Source organism: Chanos chanos, chromosome 1 (genome assembly GCF_902362185.1).
Source record: "Chanos chanos chromosome 1, fChaCha1.1, whole genome shotgun sequence".
Classification (NCBI taxonomy): Eukaryota; Metazoa; Chordata; class Actinopteri; order Gonorynchiformes; family Chanidae; genus Chanos; species Chanos chanos.
In genome coordinates this window covers 18,823,267-18,841,584 of record NC_044495.1, presented here as the reverse complement: position 1 = coordinate 18,841,584, position 18,318 = coordinate 18,823,267, and the positions used below count along the sequence as shown (strand labels likewise).

Sequence of the window (18,318 nt, the reverse complement as noted above, 5' to 3'; positions counted from 1 at the left end):
CAGGCCTTCGATGTAGTAAATTTAAAAATAATTCATACTTTTCTGATCTATTAACATGTAATAGACACCTTTAATAGACACCTTCATAAAAGTCAGTAACTCAGAGGAAAGGATAATGAGTCAAATTTTAGACCTGATGTCCCACGGGAGGGTTTTTTTTTTTTTTTGGACCATTTTATGTTGCCTTTGTGGCACTGTGTGACAAATGCTGCTTCCAAATGCACTGACAGATTACTGCTTATCCCACAGTTTGTGAACATGGGGGTTATTAACAAGTAGGGTGGTGTTTAACTAAGTGGTCTTATATGTATGAATATCTGCTTTTGTGTTGTTATAAAATAATAATAATAATAAAAACATACTGGATCCTTTCAATGCACTTTGTAGTCATATCCTGATTCCAGTTCACAGTAGATACTGGGAGCTATTGGAACCTTTAGAATCTGCACATCCAAAACTATGTGGTCTCTAAATGAAGTAGCCTTATTTTTTGTCTTCTGCCTATAGGAATCTCTCAGAAACAAACAGAGGGGTTCAGATTCTATGAAGGGTGCCATTTCAATGTATTTTGATAGATGTATGTTTAATTATACACAACCCTGATAAACATCAGAGAACTCTCCAGGTATGCATTTAGTCCATTTGGCTGCAGGACCTGGTGTCCTCTTTGAAGATATCTGAACTTTGGCTCTGTCAGGTAATGTCTAGACGATTAAAATCAGTTGCATAATTTCACTACATATTTAATACCCTAATTTTTAAGGGATTTACAGTATGTGTTCAGACATGCTAAAGTAGAACCCTCTTTACAATACTGTTACTACTACAACTAATTATAAGAATAACAACAATAAAAAGAAATTATAGCAATGATATGTTTTTGTTTATTTCAGAAGGCAATGGTTAGTGAGTTATAGTTTGAGGTAGAATAGGTATGTTGATCTGAGGAAGGTTTGACAAACAGCCTTAAGATCCTTCTTTGGCTTATGAATAAATACATTGCTCCTCCATGGAGGTACTTGCTGTCTGAATTTTCTTTTTTGACAACAATTTCTCTCATATATTTTCCCAGTTAATAAACTCATCAAAGGAGCACCACATATAGAAAGCACAAAGAGATACATACATAAAAAGTACAGAAAAACAACCAATGCACAACACAGCTGTAGATATTTGAGGACTTTCATCCTTTTTGAAAAATGTCCCTAGAGACATGGAGTGAGCTAGCAAGGCCATTTGGATATCCCTTAGTTAATAAAGGTCTGAGTGTACATTTGATCTTGGATTTGAATTATAAAACTTAAAAAATCTGTTAAATTCTGTAAATACAAAATAACACTTCCAAGAAGTACTGAAAGAGATAGGTCAAATTCAATAAGGAATCAGGTATTGATAGATGAGTGAGCCCTTAAAAATATCTTTTCAAATGGTCCTAAACATTATTTTTTTAATTTATAAAAAATTAGTCATTGTCTGCTTGGGTTGTTCCCTTGGTTTCTCTCAGCTGTGACACCTGAAAATGGGATGTCACAAATCCGCTAATTTAAAAGCCAATTCACCCTTAACTTTACTTTGGACAAGAGCTCCCTCTAGTGGGCATCTGTGAGAATCACTAGCATTACATTGTTTGCTACACACGTGTTTCCACATTGTTCATAGGCCCATTTATTGCCAGACTTAACCAACACACAATCTCTCAACTGCTTGGAGATCAAGAGGATGAAGAGCCCTCCAATTAATTCTTGTCGCAATGCACAACTGTGATTTTGTATCATTTTTTCCATACCAAGAACTGATGAATATCACTGTCCTGAGTTTATGTTTAGGCTGTGGTTTCTTATCTTTCAGTTTTACATCAAGCATATCTGTGCAGGCAAATCCCAGGGCCAGCTCACACAGAAAAGTTCACATTCTGTAGTAATCTTATACTTGAGGGTGATTTTTTTTCTGGGTGACAGCTGCGTTTGTAGATACAATCCAGGTCCCGGCCCTGTCCATGTAGATATCTACGACACTGCGTGTAATGTTCCAATGAAGGCTTACCATGCCCAAGGCACGTACACTTTCTCCAGCTTCTTGGATTTGTCCTTTTTTAGTACCAAATAACTGGTAAACTCATGTGGTTATGAAACATCCAGATCTGTTAAAATGGTTCAGGTGTTTGTGCAAGACAAGCAGAACTCTTAGGGAATAATAATAATAATGATAATATTAAGGTGATAATGATGATGATGACGACGACGATGAGGATGATGATGATGATCCTGAGGATGATGATGATGATCCTGAGGATGACGCTTTTTCCTCACCATAGTAGTCTGTGGATTGCTAAGGCTAGTATGACTGTCAGGTGGGCTGGCAGCAGGGCCCTACCACTGTTTTCCTTAGAGTTGAGCACCTGAGAAGTGCACAGGGGAGCAGGTTGGGTCACACTGTTGACAGTGTTGCTGTCACTTCTCTGAAGGTAGATATTGTGTGTGAGGGCTGAGAATTTATCTGGGCCATATGGTACAGATATGGACTCTATGTGTGTCTTGTGTCCTGGAAAGACCACCTGTGAAAAGTAACAGAAGCATTTCTTTATTATTGCTTTTACAACTTACTGGCATAAAATTACCTCAGGCAGGACTTTATCTTTTTAGAGAATTGTTTCTCTTTTTATGCACTTTTAGAGGACAAGACATTTAGAGTCTTCATTTAGAGTGTAGTTACCTCTGATATAGAGTTTTATCACAGGTCGTCGTATCAAAATTTATTACCACAGATTTATATGTTAGTGAGCCTAGCAAATTCAGACATATGACTTCAATAAGGCTTTTGCACCTTGCATAAATTTTGACAGGAGCATTTAGACAGAATTGAGCATGATACACATGGATGCACGGGTTTGTCTGAATGTACTGTCTGTCCGTTGAAAAGAAGACATGATTTTATTCAGTTAGATCCTTGATTGTTCTTACATGCAATCACAGGGAAGGGAGAGTTCGATATGATCGGGTGATGGAAACTCTTAGTTTGTGACTTCTGCATAGTCAAAATATCCCTTCTGATGCAGTCACTAAACTTTTTTCACAAATCAAATAATATATTTTTTTAAAGAACTTCATATGAGTGCTTATCTGTCTTTAACTATGTGCCTACAAATCATTTGAGAGGAATAGGAGTTGGCGGATGTCAAAATGCCATTTCTCTGTGTGATTTCAGATCAAATAACCCACATCCGTTTGATTTTCTTTACACTATATTGTTCAATAATATTTTATAATTTTCTTTAAGATTTTTATTAATATTTTAATTACTGTATTGTATGTATCAAAGGGGACTCATCAACTCAACATAATCTTTATAAAAGTTCTAAGTAAGTGAAGACCCTTAGCTAGAAACCAGCAGAAATGATCCAGCATAACCTACATCTGCCAGCTCTTCAGTGTTTTGAAAGCATATTCTAAGACCATGATTAATATGACTCTGGAAAAAAGTGAGATGTGGACCAGACGGAGTATGGGACAGGTATCTGAGATGGGTACAGTGAACTTGCTATTATGACAAATTGCTTCTCTTTTGAGTGTGATTTTCATTTCATTCTGCCGCTGTAAAGATTGATGGATTTAGAAATACTACAAATTACGTATGTCCTACTTAACGTTGCTGAGTTGCGACAATTCACAGTGGGATATAATAACAATATGGCAGTGCACAGGAAATAAAATTCACAAAATAAAACTAGTTATTACCCCAGACAACATGCTTTTCTATGTAGCTTTTACATCTTTAACTTACTTACCTAAACCTAACCATTACTCTTTTTGTTTCACCTAAAGCCATCAGCTTTATTTTCATTGCAGATAATACTTTTGCCCTTTTACATTTGAACCTTTTACTTTGTTCGCTGGATCACAGATAGGGCCCTGAATGCTCACCTCTGCTTTAAAGTTAAATACATTTTGTTACTTTTTGGTATAGGCTCAGTTCCTAGAGAATAGTGGCATAAAATAGTAGAATTTTGGCGTGCTCTGCACATTCCTCTGTTGTTTGTTTAAAAAATCCCTGACTAACTGAAAACCTATGGTGTCAACTTTCTTTCCAGTGCCGAAGAAATTTGTGCCAGCTGTCCCACTATGTGGGTTTTGTCTTTCACTTTTGTCAAGTGAAAAAAGTTAAGCTGTTAGTTTTTAAGCTGTGTCCTTTTACAGATGTTCTTGAAATTTGTCCTCCTTGGAAAAAAAAAACGTCCCTTAGAGGTCCTCCTTCGTCTTTTCATAGTTCTGCCTCGTTTCAACTACATAAAAAAGACTTTTACCACTAGAGGGCTTCATCATACCTTTATGGTGTATTTTCCAGGCAGTAACAGTCTGTAGTACTCCCCGTTGCGATCTGTCCTGAAGGGGCAGAGGTTGTGTCGTCCCTCCACCTCTACCACGGCGTTTGGTAGGGGGTTTCCATTGGAGTCCATCACCTGGCCCTTTACGCCTGCACCAGCCAAGAGAATGCCATTAAGTCTCATAGTCAATGTCAATCTCAGCACTAGCACAAAATCTGATATCCCATTATCTCTTCCTGTGGTCAAGACAGCAGGATTTGGGTAATACTGACATTGTTATGTGACTGACTATGACCTCAGTTTAGGGTCAATTAAGATCTCAAATTCCTCAGACTGCAGTTACAGTCACATAATTGTTAGGTGTGGTACAGTGTACAGTAAACTGAGCTGTAACTGAACCCTTTTATGAAATTCATTTTATATTACCTTTTGTTGTACTACAAGATTGTATTAAATGTACTGAGTATTGAATGTATAATTTTATGTTGTACTAATCTATATTTCTGGGATTTATTTTGTTGTTTTTTTTATTAAACAAGTTAAATAAAACAAGTTAAAATACTTTCATGAGTGTGAGTAGGGTATATTAAGAGAGCCGACCTAGGTGGACCTGTTGCATGTAGGCTAGCAGTGCAGCCTTGTTGTCTTGCCAGAGTCCTGGCAGTTCTCTCTCTGGGGGATACTTGCAGCAGGACAACTCCAGGGTGATCTCCAAACACTGGTGCCAGACATAGTTATAGTCCTGCATGCCTCCTGACAACAGACGAAGGCATTTCAGTGGGTCACAGAATTGGCAAATATTTGGACATAAGCAACCATTTCATTGCTTCATCTGTTTAGCATTGCATGGCTAATTTCCATTAGTGTTGTGTAAGCAGAAAAAACCAGGGTAGAGAGGGAAAGAGTGCTGAATAGCACAATGAGGTGGAGCAGGATTTGTCATAGCTCCTATTATTCAGTGCTAATTTAGGCCAACAACCATGGTAAATTAACTTCCAAGAAAGTTCTTGGTTTTATGTTCTGAAATGACACCATTCCAAAGAGGGCCTCCCAGACTAACCTGGGAGACGGTACCAGTGATACCCATTGGTGATGCCATCTGTGAAGCTCAAGGAATCGTAGCAGCTGTCACTCTTGTGCATACTGTTATGAGTGAAGGAATAGTTTTTTGCCAGGTGGATGAAAACGTCATTGTCGGGAGAAATGCTAGCACCTCCTTGCAGCTCACCTCCTAGTTTAGATTAAGATGAAATATCCCAGATTTAGATGAAATACCTCTATTCAACAAATATGCTGTATTTGTTTACACACTACTCAAATGCAGATCAGGCCAGTTCCAGTAAATCAGGAGTTACGCTCAGAATTACAGCTGAGGTAGAACTTGATTTATGACCGAGCACAAAATCTTGGAAAAATAATCATCTGTCACACATCATATTTCACACATTCTTAGAGTTAATGAAACGTAACTCTGAAGTTTAAATGTTGGGTTTAGTGTAAGCCACATGATTACCATCCGCTTCATCAATCTTCACAAGAATCACAGAATTTAAAGAGACAGCTTTTATACTCTCTCTCTTTGTGTGTGTGTGTTCCTGTGGGTATATGCGTGAGACTGACTGACCTCCATTGCTGTTGTCATAGGGGTAGCTGGCCACCACAGCACCTCCGTGGAGGTTAGCTGAAAGGACAAAGGCCTCGGAGTTCAACCAGTTCATCACTGCCTGCACTTCCTTCTCGGGTTCCTGCTCCTCACTGCTGGAGAACGCATCTGGAAAGTTACGGTTCAGATCCACTCCGTTCTTATTGAACCTGCCAGGGGTCATGAGGTAAAAGCAATACGTTCAATTATCATAACAGCATTGACACAAGCATGACTAAAACGAGTTTACAGTTTCTACTGGATTATTACATGTACATAAGCTTATGCATTAGTCAATATAGAATTTTAGATTTTCTGGAGAAGAAGCTGACTTTTAAAAGGACTAAGTCCTGAATTAAACCCAATATCAATAGCCCAAATCTAAATATTCTCACAGGGAGACGAGAGGTTAAAAGACTGCTCAGTATATTTACTGACTTTGTTCAAACTCGGTGAAGAGGGGGAAGATAAATATCACAGTGCTATTAAAAATCCCACTGCCTTGCCTCCTCTCTCTACACACAGGAGGCTCTTTGTACACCCCACCCTCTCCACTTGACATGAAACTATTCACATAGAAAATGGCTAGGAAACTGCGCTTTTGATTTAATTTAGCTTCCTGAGACCTTGCGTTAGCTCTGTCTTCAGGTTTAATTGGACCTTTGGCATCTGTACGAGTGACCTAATTCAGAACAGTGAAGATCGGTGAACCTCAGGACTTTGCATCACTCAAACTGGACGAACGTTTTGTTAAACATTACAAGATTTCATTGTCATTTTTTGCCAAACCCAAACTACCTACTACACTAGCTTCTTATTATTCTGACTGACATGAAATGTAGATGGGCGTGATGAAGTTATGCAGTTCTGAAGCCATCAGAACAAAGGTCTTAGTACTCTCTAATTGTTGCCTATCAACAATTAACAATTGTTATCTTTGGTTTGTTGTTTTGAAGTTTTGAGTGATGTTGGTCCTTAATGGAGATTAGCAAAGCCAGACATTTCTGTTAGGGTTAGGGTTGGGCAGAGAAAGCCCTGCCGCTGACTGGGGGATTAGCTTGGTTTGCAGTGGTACTGGCGGGAGGGGGCTGGCGCTGTTTAAACACAGTGTGATGTTCTGTCTTGATCCCCGCTACAGAGCAGCACTGTCAGCACTCACTGAGAAATGCCTCTCTCAGGGATTCCTCTGTGTTTACTGTAACAGTAATTTGATATACCACTGCAGTGTTTCACTCATTCAGCTCCATTTAGCTCTCATTTCTTCTCATTTCATGTCACATATAACAGCCAAAGTAGCTTTGTGTTTTATGGCGCAGTTGTATATTTTTTTTTAAGTCCTGAAGACACTTTATCCCCTTTTTCTTGACATCTTTTGCAACCACGGGATAAGATGAAAACACTGTTTTGAAATGCACACTAGGAACTTCTGTGCTACATTTTGATGAAATCAGTTAAGGCATTTTGATAAACTTCTTTGGGTGGTCACAGAAAACATAAAAAACGTCATAGTAAACAGGAAATATGGCACATTTTTACTGTGATTTTTGTTGGGAATGCAAATAGAGGTTGTTTCTATTCACGCAAACAGTTTGTTCCTGCTCTCACAATACAGCTGACACTCATTAGCCAATTAAAAACGCAGGGCCTGCTTTCATTCAACAACTCTTTGTTTAACTTGGATGGTGGAAAGAAAGAATGAGCTGGCTACTATTAATGCAAGTTCCTCTACAAGTATTGGCTCCTGCCTGCTGCTTGAAAGCCCTTAAATGATAATTGGTTACACACACATGATCCCTCTCTAATATAGTTTATCCTCTTCCACTAAATTAGTCATACACTGAAATATACAATGTCTGCTTTTCATTCTTTGGCTTTGTCAGGCACTCGACATCCCAGAACCAGAGGGCACATTTAGGCTGATATATGTCTACTAAGTCACGTCTTCTCATGAAAACACTTGATAAACAGCCTCTAGATCTATAAACAATTTCCCTAAAACTACTCTTGGGAGTTTCCATTAGGGATGGTGCGTGTGCTTGGCCTCTTACTCAACTGTGACCTGAGCTGTAAGGTGCAGCGCAGACCTGCCATCCCCTCCTCTTCTCTGACCCCTCAAACAGTGATGAATGAGTCCAGTAAAAGGACCAAGACAGTGTTTACATTCAAATGAACCGTGGTTTATAACCTCATGACAAAACCATTTTCATTCTACTGCAGCTCTTCTCTTGTAGGGTGCTGCTATCGCTGTCGCTGTCGATGTCCATGTCAGTTTCTTAGCTGCATGAGATGTTGATATGAATTCAAGATGTTGTTTGGCCACATGTGCAGCTACAGGACTATGACTGACCTCATGGATCAAGAGATGACCACTGTGGCTTTGGTTCTGTTATTTTCAACATCTGTTTCATGTTACAGCATTCTCATTTGAGACACTGGTGGCTTTAATTAGATGTGTGTGTGTGTGTGTGTGTGTGTGTGTGTCCATCTTCAGTATATAGAGGGCACAGGGCACAAGGTTGGCACATTCATGGAACATTTTGATCTTTATGTATGGCCGCAAAGCCCTCAAAAGTTTTCTTTTTGCAAATTTGAAGGAAACATGACTGTCGCACTGAACAGAAATCTGAGCAGCACCGCAGAATGATAGTTACTGAATATAGAAAAGGCATCGCAGCTTCTTATGAACAAAAAAAAAAAAAAGAAAAAATGAATGGGATGTGATGTGTTTCTGTAGAACATCTGTGTTTTCTTCAGCTAAGGCTTTTCTGGATAGAATAACATAACATAAATCTGTAAACTGTCAAATATAGGAACAGAATGGAGATTGATTAGCAATGTTTTATCGAATAAATGTGTTTCTGAAGCTTATGAAATGAATCACAGTCTTTGGAGACAGAGTTCCTTAAATTCATTTCCTAGGTAACCTCAAACTCATGACACATGATTCATGAAGTAAACTAATCCTAAAACTCTTAATTAGCAAAAACATAAAATGTAATTTGGGAATAGAACAAACATGTAAAATCTCTGGGGGTAACAGAGGAATATTTTTGGAAACAATATTTAAACCTAGTATACCTCTAGGTACCCACTACTTAATAGATCTGTCTGGGTGCAGGGGTAAGAGCTCTGGTATACTGTGTCACAGCTGGTTTCTTCACAGTGAGAACAGGGGTAATTGGGGCAGCCTCACAGGAAGCCAAGTGCGAGAGCGGGAACAGACCGCAAAGAGGGAGGAGAGGATCCAGTGAGTAAAAATACCACAGCAGTCCCAGCTGCTTTCCTCTGTCTCACTATCCCTCAGAGAAATGAAATAGCTCTGTTTAGCCTCAGCTCTATCCACTCAACTTTGCTGCTGTCTCGAGAAAAAAAAACAACAACAAAAAAAAAAAAACCCTGTAAAATGTTTCATCTAGATCTAGAGAAAGATGGAGTAGCTCAGGCGAAACCTTTGCAGTGTGGTTTGGTTCTTTGTTCAAGGGCGTTGGCTGGTTCGGTATTAGTTGGTTGAAGTGACTTCGGGAAAGTCCCCCTTCCCCCACCCCTTTCAGACCTGTCTTTTCAACCCCTCCACCAGCACTACATTGTTGAGTGGCCATGGCCTGGACTTGAGGAATGGATACATTCCCATTAATGAGAATCCAGGGTTAGAGAGGCCATGTTAATTGGGCCTCCAGATGTCGCTCTGTTCACCTTTCATGACTCATGAGGGCCTTTCTTTGATTAATGTTACTCTCTCCCAGTGGTCTACCACTGTCTGTCTGACTTAATTATTCACTTCCTTCATCTTACTGTTTGTGATGGAAAAATCATTGGTTTCATAATCAGAGTAAAACAAACAATAAAATGTTGTGCTTTGATTTCAAAGATTCTTTGATTATCGTCTCTTCAATCAGAAGGAAATGTTTGATAATGACATTTCCGGTAAAAAGAAGTTCGGTAGAAGGGAACAAATCTGTTCTGTGAAAGATGGTCTCCTTCCTAATCAGATAAGCGGAGCCTAACTCCAACCATACATAGAAAATAAACTTTTTCAGAAAACCACGATTTAGCTTATCTCTTTGAGGTCTGTATATCAGCATTGTCTTAGCAAAACATAGATGAGACTTTTCCTTTGTTTTGGGTTTGGTGTGTACCAACACAGTGTCTCTGAACATCCAAACTGCCTCTGAACAGGAATAACCTGTGTGTTTAAGAAGAAAATGAGAATATGGAAATGTGTGCGTGTGCGTGTGCATGTGTGTGTGTGTGTGTGTGAGAGAGAGAGAGTGTGAGTGTGTGTATATGAGGGAAATCTCTCAGACATGATAAGCATTCTGTTTTGAGCCTTTGTTTCTTGCTTATCTCAGTGATTTGGATGATCTGAGATTGTGACAGACCATGTCTCCATAAACATTCTGTGATCAAACGCAGGGATCAGATCCTGCTTGGACTACTGAGGCCTAAACACACAAGACAGCTACCCAATGTTCCCTGTGTGCATTACACAAACTGACAGTGTTCTTCAGTGCCCATGAGGAAATCAGTATAGATCACAAACACAAGTTCTTCTCAAATGTTACACAAATGTTACATTTCCTGACCTTGAACTATTCAGTCGTTAATAAGCCCGTCCTTTAAATTATGTTCAGTGTGAAGAGTGACCGTATTTCTATTCAAAACGTTGCTGCAGTTATATAAAGCTTGACTTACATTTACAAAAGCTTCCCCATTCAAAACAACAGTGACAAAGAAATGCTTTGTATGTTTAATAGCTTTGTATTTTGTTTTATTTAGCAGCCTTATGTCGGTAAATAAATAATGTAAAATGCAGTGCTACAATCTACAAAAGAGAAACCTTTAAATCTCCCTCTCTCTCTCTCTCTCTCTTTCACTCACCTGCCCTGTGAGTATAAGCAATTCCGGTCGGCAGCCTCAAAGCCGTCTGGGTTCATGGACGGCAGGATGTGCACACGTGTGCTATTCAGCAGGCGAGTCACCAGAGGGTCAGTCAGATAACCTTTGGTCAGGTGGTCAATCAGCTGGAGCAGTAGCACTCGTCCAATCACCTACACACACCGAAAGACAAACACTGTTACGCACCTGCACAGGTACAGCTGATGTTCATCTATCTGTCGCCTTTCAACAAACATTACAACATCATTTGCACTGAACCAAATAAAGGAGTATGTTGAAGGAGACCTGGCTGTGAAAACATGTCATACTATGTGTAGTGAGATGCAAACACAGAGCTTTGATGTTCCTTGATGCAATATATAATCATCAGTCTCATGATTTGTCTGTATTTCCCTCATGTGTTATGATCTTCATAGCAGATAAGCCTTGCCAATATCCCATGAGCAAGTACAGAGTAAAACTTCAGTTTATGTGAACCTCCCATGAACCACACGCTAACCCCGTGTCGGGTGATAGGAGCCTTCACACACAAAGCTGTGATTATGAAGCACAAGTTAGAACCAGCAGAGCCCAGGGCAGAACCTCAGTCTTCACTACTGGACTGATTTTCACTGTTGTCCTGTCTCTACAATTACTGTTATTTTCTTCTTCTAAAAGGGATCTCGTAACACCCTGAAGTTCCTCACACACACAAACTCCCTTATACACAAAGAGACACACTCACTTTAAATCACAGCAGTTTCAACAAGTCATTCAATGAACTAATTTGTCAGTGTGTGGACAGACACATACTTGCATTGAGAACACACACACACACACACACACACACACACACACACACACACACACACACACACACACACACAGAATGTTAAGACAGAAGAGAGTTCAGGTATAAGCTTTTTAGCTGGAGGGAAATAATGACGCCCCAGTCTACAAGAAATAAAAAAAAGAAGTAAAATCCCTCTTTCGTGAGTTCTAGTCCTTGCTCTTAGGGCTCCAAATATCACCCGAGATTTGGACTGATGATGCATAATGACAACTATGTAATTTTGTGATTTTGGGGAGTGTTGCATTGTTTGTTCCATGTCAACCCCACCTAGATTTCCCATTTATTTTTCGCCTCATTTAGCAGGCAACCTTTTTTTTATTATCTGAGTGCACTCCTTACACCTGTGGGTCTATAGACTTTCTCTCACAGTGAGTTATTTCAAAAGAGGCATGGCTACAGACTATAGATGATGCCTAACACCTGTGGAAATGGAGGGCATTGTTTTACTATTGCAGTATTTTGACTGAATGTCTGTTGACTCGTGCGTGTCAGTTCTTTGTGTTGCACACATGTTCCACCCTCATCCGTAGGGACCTGGCAGGTGTACATCAACAGCATTCTCCAAGACTACCAGTCATTCAGGTTTCATTTCCACAGCCCTCATACTCTAAGACTGTTTCAATAAGGTCAGGACCACCCAACTTTTGGTCCTGCTCTGTTCCTCGTAAAACTGTTAGAAAATCAAATTAAGCTGGCACGCACGAGAGCAGTAAAGTCGAAACAACATGCGAGAAGTGAGAGAAAGAAAGAAGAGAAACTACTGTTAAAGGTTCTTGCAGGACTAGTGGCTGAGCAAATATTCACAATCATGCCTTTATGCAGTGCAGCTTGTTCAAACAGCAATTTTGCCCCTCAGGACATGAAGTAGCATAATTTAAGGTGAAAGCAAAACCGGAGCTGGAAAAAGACAGCCTCGTCACACTGAGCTGGCTTCTTTGGTCCAGGACTCTTGTCCCCGTTTAATCCCTCTGACCATGTATGGCTTTTCCTGCTCCAGGTTCCACTGTTCTCCTTTCTGCTATCATGTACAGTCAGTCATTCATCAGTATCTCAACCATCTCTGACGTCTCTTAAACGGCCTCATAAAGAAAGCACCTGGCCATTCACAGCTTGACAAAAGGACTGTGTCATGGACTAAAACAGTCATTAGTGCTCATCAGAGTTGCACAAGCTGTCTGCGACAGCTGGGCTCTGTTTTCAAAACATCAGTTTGTGAAGACAATGTAGAAAAATTTAATGTTCTCACTATAATTACCCGTCTCTCTAGTATAGTATTTATACTTTTACGCAGAAGACTTAGAAAAAATGCAAATGTTTGGGATATATGAATAGATTTCATAGAATGTTGATATGGAAGTGTGCTGGCTGATCCTTGTTGAGTGCACCTGACTTTACTGGCCTGCTAATTATTATCTTAAAACTATACTCACCACTGTTTTCTGTCCTTTCAGCTTCCTCTCTCACCCTTTCCATCTCTCTTGTTCTAGAAATTCAGCTTGATTTAACCCTCCACTGGACTAACAATAGCACTCAGTTTGAGGAGGGGGTTTGGGGATTTGGTGAAAGAGTTCCCCTTGCTCCCGGCATTCTCCAGCGTGAGTCACACTCCGCTGCTTGCATCTGTGGCTTGGGAGGTCCGCGGACTGTAACGTCTTTGTGCGCAGACCTCCTTTCCCACAGGCCTTGGTGTGTCGTTGTCCACCCCAAACATGACGTAGAGACACATCTATTTAAGGAGCTTGTTCCAACTCCAAATTTAGCTATGTTAAAAAGAATCGGACATGCAAGGCTGGGTCCATTTTGTTACTTTCTGAGGAATTTCTTAGAAGTGGGTTTGTCTACTGTATCAAATGAGGCTAACAATTTCAAAGAATACCCTTGAGAGCTCTTCTTCATTATAAGAAGCTTGTCCCTGCGAACAATATTGGTCACGTGAGGGAGATTTTGTCCAATGAAATAATAACGGAAAAGGCAAGGAATATTGACACAACTGGCCTGTTTGTTTAGAGAGAGCACGTCCTGTGTGCTGATGAGCTTACCTCGTTTCCATGCATGTTGCCAACATATTTGAATTCTGGAATCCCAGTCTTGTGTTCTCGGGGATGTTTGCCAAGGATAAGGACCCAGAGATCTCTTCCTGCAAACAAATCAGAAATACACCACTGTCTCCATTGGAGAATCACCATGTCATTTGCAAGTGAATACGCTGCTAATGAAACTTACACTGAGCTCATGATTCCTTATGTTTTGTTATCTAGAATCTCAGTAAGACATTCAAATAATGTTTTCAATAATCTAAACTGGCACCTGGCAACCCAATCCCATGGCAGACTCTCTCCAATGCTGCATCATGAATGGGAGGTCAGTGCACATTGAGCAAGTCTGAGCATGCTCTTTGAGGAGTGTGTCAGAAGCGCAAAATCCTCAAGCCAGTCTAATGCTGGGACAGAGGAAGGAGACATTGCTGTTTGCACAGTCATCCAAACTTGGGCCCCATCTTATTTCTTCACGAGAGTAAACTAAAGCAGCTCCATTATATATATTCACATCCAAAGTCTGGTAGATACTGAGGTTTTATGTGGTGAATCATCCAAAAGCACTTCAATCAGACTGATATCTGATTCTGATAACATATGTTTTGAGCCAACAACCAAATCACCATCTGATCACATAAGGCACTGTACCTGCTTCCTTTTTCACTGTACATGCAAAGCAAAGCTTAAACAAGGTCTTTATTGTTCATGTCTACAACTCTGAAAGGCTGTTAAACTTTGTTAAGATACTCTGAGACACAGAAAATTTGATTTGAATTCTGGTATACTCCTGTCACAAGACTACTTATTTCTGGAAAGCAGTATAATTTACTTTTACTATTGCTAATAACAGTAAGTAAACAATTAAGTCACAATGTGCACAGAACAGTACATAATGTTTTGGCTTCATAAGGTTTTATTGGCAGCTGATTATACTGTGAGCTCATCTAGTTATTAGCTTTTATTAGTTCCCAGTTCACTGTCGCCAAATAAACAAATGCTGAGAATAAAATGGTACAGAGGGGCTCCATCACAGCTCCCCCACTTTGACGACGACTTTGACGGAGGAAAGCAAGCGAGGTCAGAGAAGTCAGACCAAAGTCCAGCCACAGCAGCCGGTGTCCTGGATTAACTCTAGTTTTTCAGCATCATGCCCCTGACCTTGCATAGACTGCAGACAATGAGATTAAACTGGCGTTAGTCAAACCAAGCTAATACAGTCATCTGTGACCAAACAAACTCCCAAATCATGGGAGTAGGAATGAAGCTACTCACATGAATATGGTGATGTTGAGCCACTCAGAGGCACATGGTTCATGGCATTATATAGATTAATTTGTTTCCTGGAACGTTAACTAATTTATAAGTGGAGCGGTTATGTCTTGGGATTAGCTTTGAGTGCCTCTTAACCTGATTTGGTTCTAGTAAGGAGTCTTTAAAGACTTCTGTCACAGGTTCAGTTGAGGTTTTAATCAGCTAATTGAGCACAAATTCCAGTCTCAGAGCAAACATGAAGAAATCTTGCTGTCTCTTGTAAATGTGGCAGATCTATGTCACTACCTGTGGTGAGAGAACCTCTCATGCTATCCGCTCCAGAGGTTGTAGTATGCCGTTGAGCTACATATTTGTATCTGAGCTCTACTGCGAGAGAGAGAGAGAGAGAGAGAGAGAGAAAGAGAGAGAGAGAGAGAGAGAGAGAGGGAGGGACTTGGCAGCAGTGTTTTTTTCCTCAATACCAGCATTATATCCTAGCATAGCCAAGAGTGAAACCTCATGCACACGGTGAGTTTCCAGTGAAATGCCGCTGGGTGACATCATTATTTACAATCATCAGCATTTACTATTCAGTGACCATGCAAAAACTGAGATCAGAGGCTTTTTTTTTGTTGTTGTTTTTTTTTATCTTAGAGTTTTTGAGCTCAGGTCACAACGGAGCTTACATGGCACAAGCATAGTTACATATTTACTTTCCTGTTATGGTTGTTTGACTTGAATGGCTTTGGAACAGCAGAACCAGACAAAGGCATATCTGACCTCGAGATCAGACATATGATGAGCACACTATCCGTTCAATCCAACTGGAAAATGACTGCTGACTGAACTTTCTTTCTTTCTTTCTTTTTTTTTTTTGTCAAAGCCTGCATATGGATTACTGTGATGTAATACACTGTGTAGCAGAAAGGACAGCCCGTCATTCCTTACCTAGCTGGGCCAGTGCAGCCAGAAACACTTCTGAGCTCTCTGCTTTCAACTGCTGTTTCTATGCTTGCCCTGTTATCACCCAGCAAGCAGCAGCTGATACAGTGAGCCACGCCACACGACATGACAACTTTCGTGTCAGAGCAGCACTTCAAGGGAAGTACCGCTCGCAACGTACCAAAGCTCGTGGCAAGATCTCTATCTGCTGTTGTGTCTAAGTGTTGACTAAATGTAACAAAATACAGGACTGTTCCCACACATCAAAGCACCCATCTTGTCTACTGACTCACATTTTCTTCCCAGTAGTGGTGATGACCACCTTTGCACCTTGGGATCTAAACCCTTAACAATACGCAGCAACTCAAGATGTGGGGCCCGGGCGGCCCAGTCACGGCCCTCGTTTGGACTGCGGAGGAGCCTGGTGCCACTTCGGAGGTGTAAAAGTCTGTGACAAATACTGTCAGCCGGAAGAGCCTGAAAAGGAAGAGGAAGCATTTGCCTGCATCCCTCCACTGAAACTATGGGGAGTAGCAAGTTCTGTGTGCATGTGAATTCTCAAATTACTGAGTGCTTCATTCACACTGCACACATGTCTGCACTTCAAAAGAATGCAAGTTGCATTCAGAATGTTTACGGTGCAGTGCCATATGTGTGCAATTAGGAGATTTTGCTGCCTAGGGAAAATGGCTGGTGGGTTGTTATCAGACGGTGTTGAAAAAAGTTATACAGTTTTCCCTGAGAGCTGAAACAGATTAAATATATTTTTAATCTGAAGCGGGGGGAAAATCCCCGCAAAAAATATTCATTGCTGATATTTTGTAAGTGACATCCGTCATTTGTCACTTATATTTGAATTAGTTTGGAAATTTAAAAAAATGGGTGAGGCTAATTTTCCTTAGGTGTCCTTAACACACAACTATTCCAAAAAGCTGTATTTCCCGTATACCGTACACATGGTTCACGACTTTTTCTTTGCCAATTTAGACTTGTGTCTTTTTGATATTTCCAGTATGGGCACTTGTGAGCAGTTTGTCTGCTAGGCTTATGGGAATAGGTGGCAGGCTGAGGCAGTAGAGCTGTGGCCAGGGTGAAATATTAACAGCTTGTTTAGTCTTCACACATGCCTCTGAGTTGCCAGCTGCTGGCACCAGCAGAGAGACCATCACAAAGGGTCCTCTGATGAGAGGAGAAGACTCAACCTGCTGTGCATATCTGTCACCATCCTCAGCCCCAAATGCAGCACATTACATGCCTTCCTTCACAAGCACCACAAAGTCACTATGCCATATAGTACCAGAGCTGATGATGAAAGTGCACTCAATGTCCTGCAATCATTCAGCTCTGTATATGAGTTGGGTCCAGACACATGAGGGTGGAAGCAAGACTGAGCTACCTGCTAGAGGAAATAATGTGTATTTCACACAGTTGGAGAGTGTAGAATCCCATGTACTTTCTAAAGCGTTATTATAACAGTTCTGATCTGTGGATTTATTCATTTATTTATTTATTTTTCAACAGAAGAGTTTGTTTGCTTACCTTCCACGGATTTACCAATACTGTGGAGATGCGTGAATTCTGGGTGGTTCCTGTTGACAGTTTTTAAGTACTGTTCAACTTCAATTGAGTTATGGTAGCGGAACTCAAGACCACGAGCTGATGACACCCATACTCCAAAATACAAGCACAGCGAAACGACAAACATTGTGACGACCGTAACCTGTACAGTGGGAGAAATTTCACAGTGAAAAAGACTCCGAACACCTTTTCTACTGAGTCAAGAACGATGAGAAATAAAATGAAGAGAGGATTAAATTAAAATTATACTTAGAATCTCTGTTACGCTCTGACAAAACCTAACTGGTTAAATAATAACTTCGACGACTCGTACATTGTTTACTCCGTAGTTTGGGTCATGCTTTAACTGAGTTTATCGTTAACCACCATTTATTCTTATCACCCGTCATTTCTGAAGTTTAAATATACACAAAACAATTAACACTTGCAGAGAATATGGAACTCACAGACAGTTCGCAATGATTCAAAAAACTAAAGATGAATGAAATCTTAGTCGTACAAAAACAGGTCGAAAAGTGTGGTTCAACAGAAACCTTTGCGAAATGGCAGAAGAGTTTACCTTGTCAGTGTGTAGCCTGTCAAAGTTTCCGCTGACACCACGTTGAAATGCCAGTTCTTATGAGACGTCGCGATTTCTGAGCAAAATCTGCCGCTGTCGGCTGTCCAGTCACACACTACCAAAACAAACCCACACTACGGACCAGCTAACAGCGTCTGCGGGACATACCTAGGGGTTAGTAAACTTCCCACTCTGCCGTGCCGCAGTGCCTGATTCGCACACTTTGTCATCACATATTATGTTTCAACACGTCCGCTTAGA

The 18,318-nt window shown here is 40.4% G+C and overlaps 1 protein-coding gene across 1 annotated transcript; it reads right to left on the bottom strand.

Annotated features, from left to right (window-relative positions):
• Positions 1–1,549: 1,549 nt before the first annotated feature.
• Positions 1,550–18,078, bottom strand: cpm (carboxypeptidase M). The gene is made up of 9 exons (XM_030782682.1): positions 18,058–18,078; positions 17,460–17,640; positions 13,731–13,828; positions 10,842–11,011; positions 5,946–6,133; positions 5,382–5,552; positions 4,922–5,074; positions 4,322–4,470; positions 1,550–2,554 (listed from the first exon to the last, which is right to left on the bottom strand). Exons 2-9 carry the CDS (start codon positions 17,623–17,625, stop codon positions 2,306–2,308), a joined length of 1,344 nt encoding a protein of 447 aa, XP_030638542.1. The 5' UTR covers positions 17,626–17,640; positions 18,058–18,078; the 3' UTR covers positions 1,550–2,305.
• Positions 18,079–18,318: the final 240 nt, after the last annotated feature.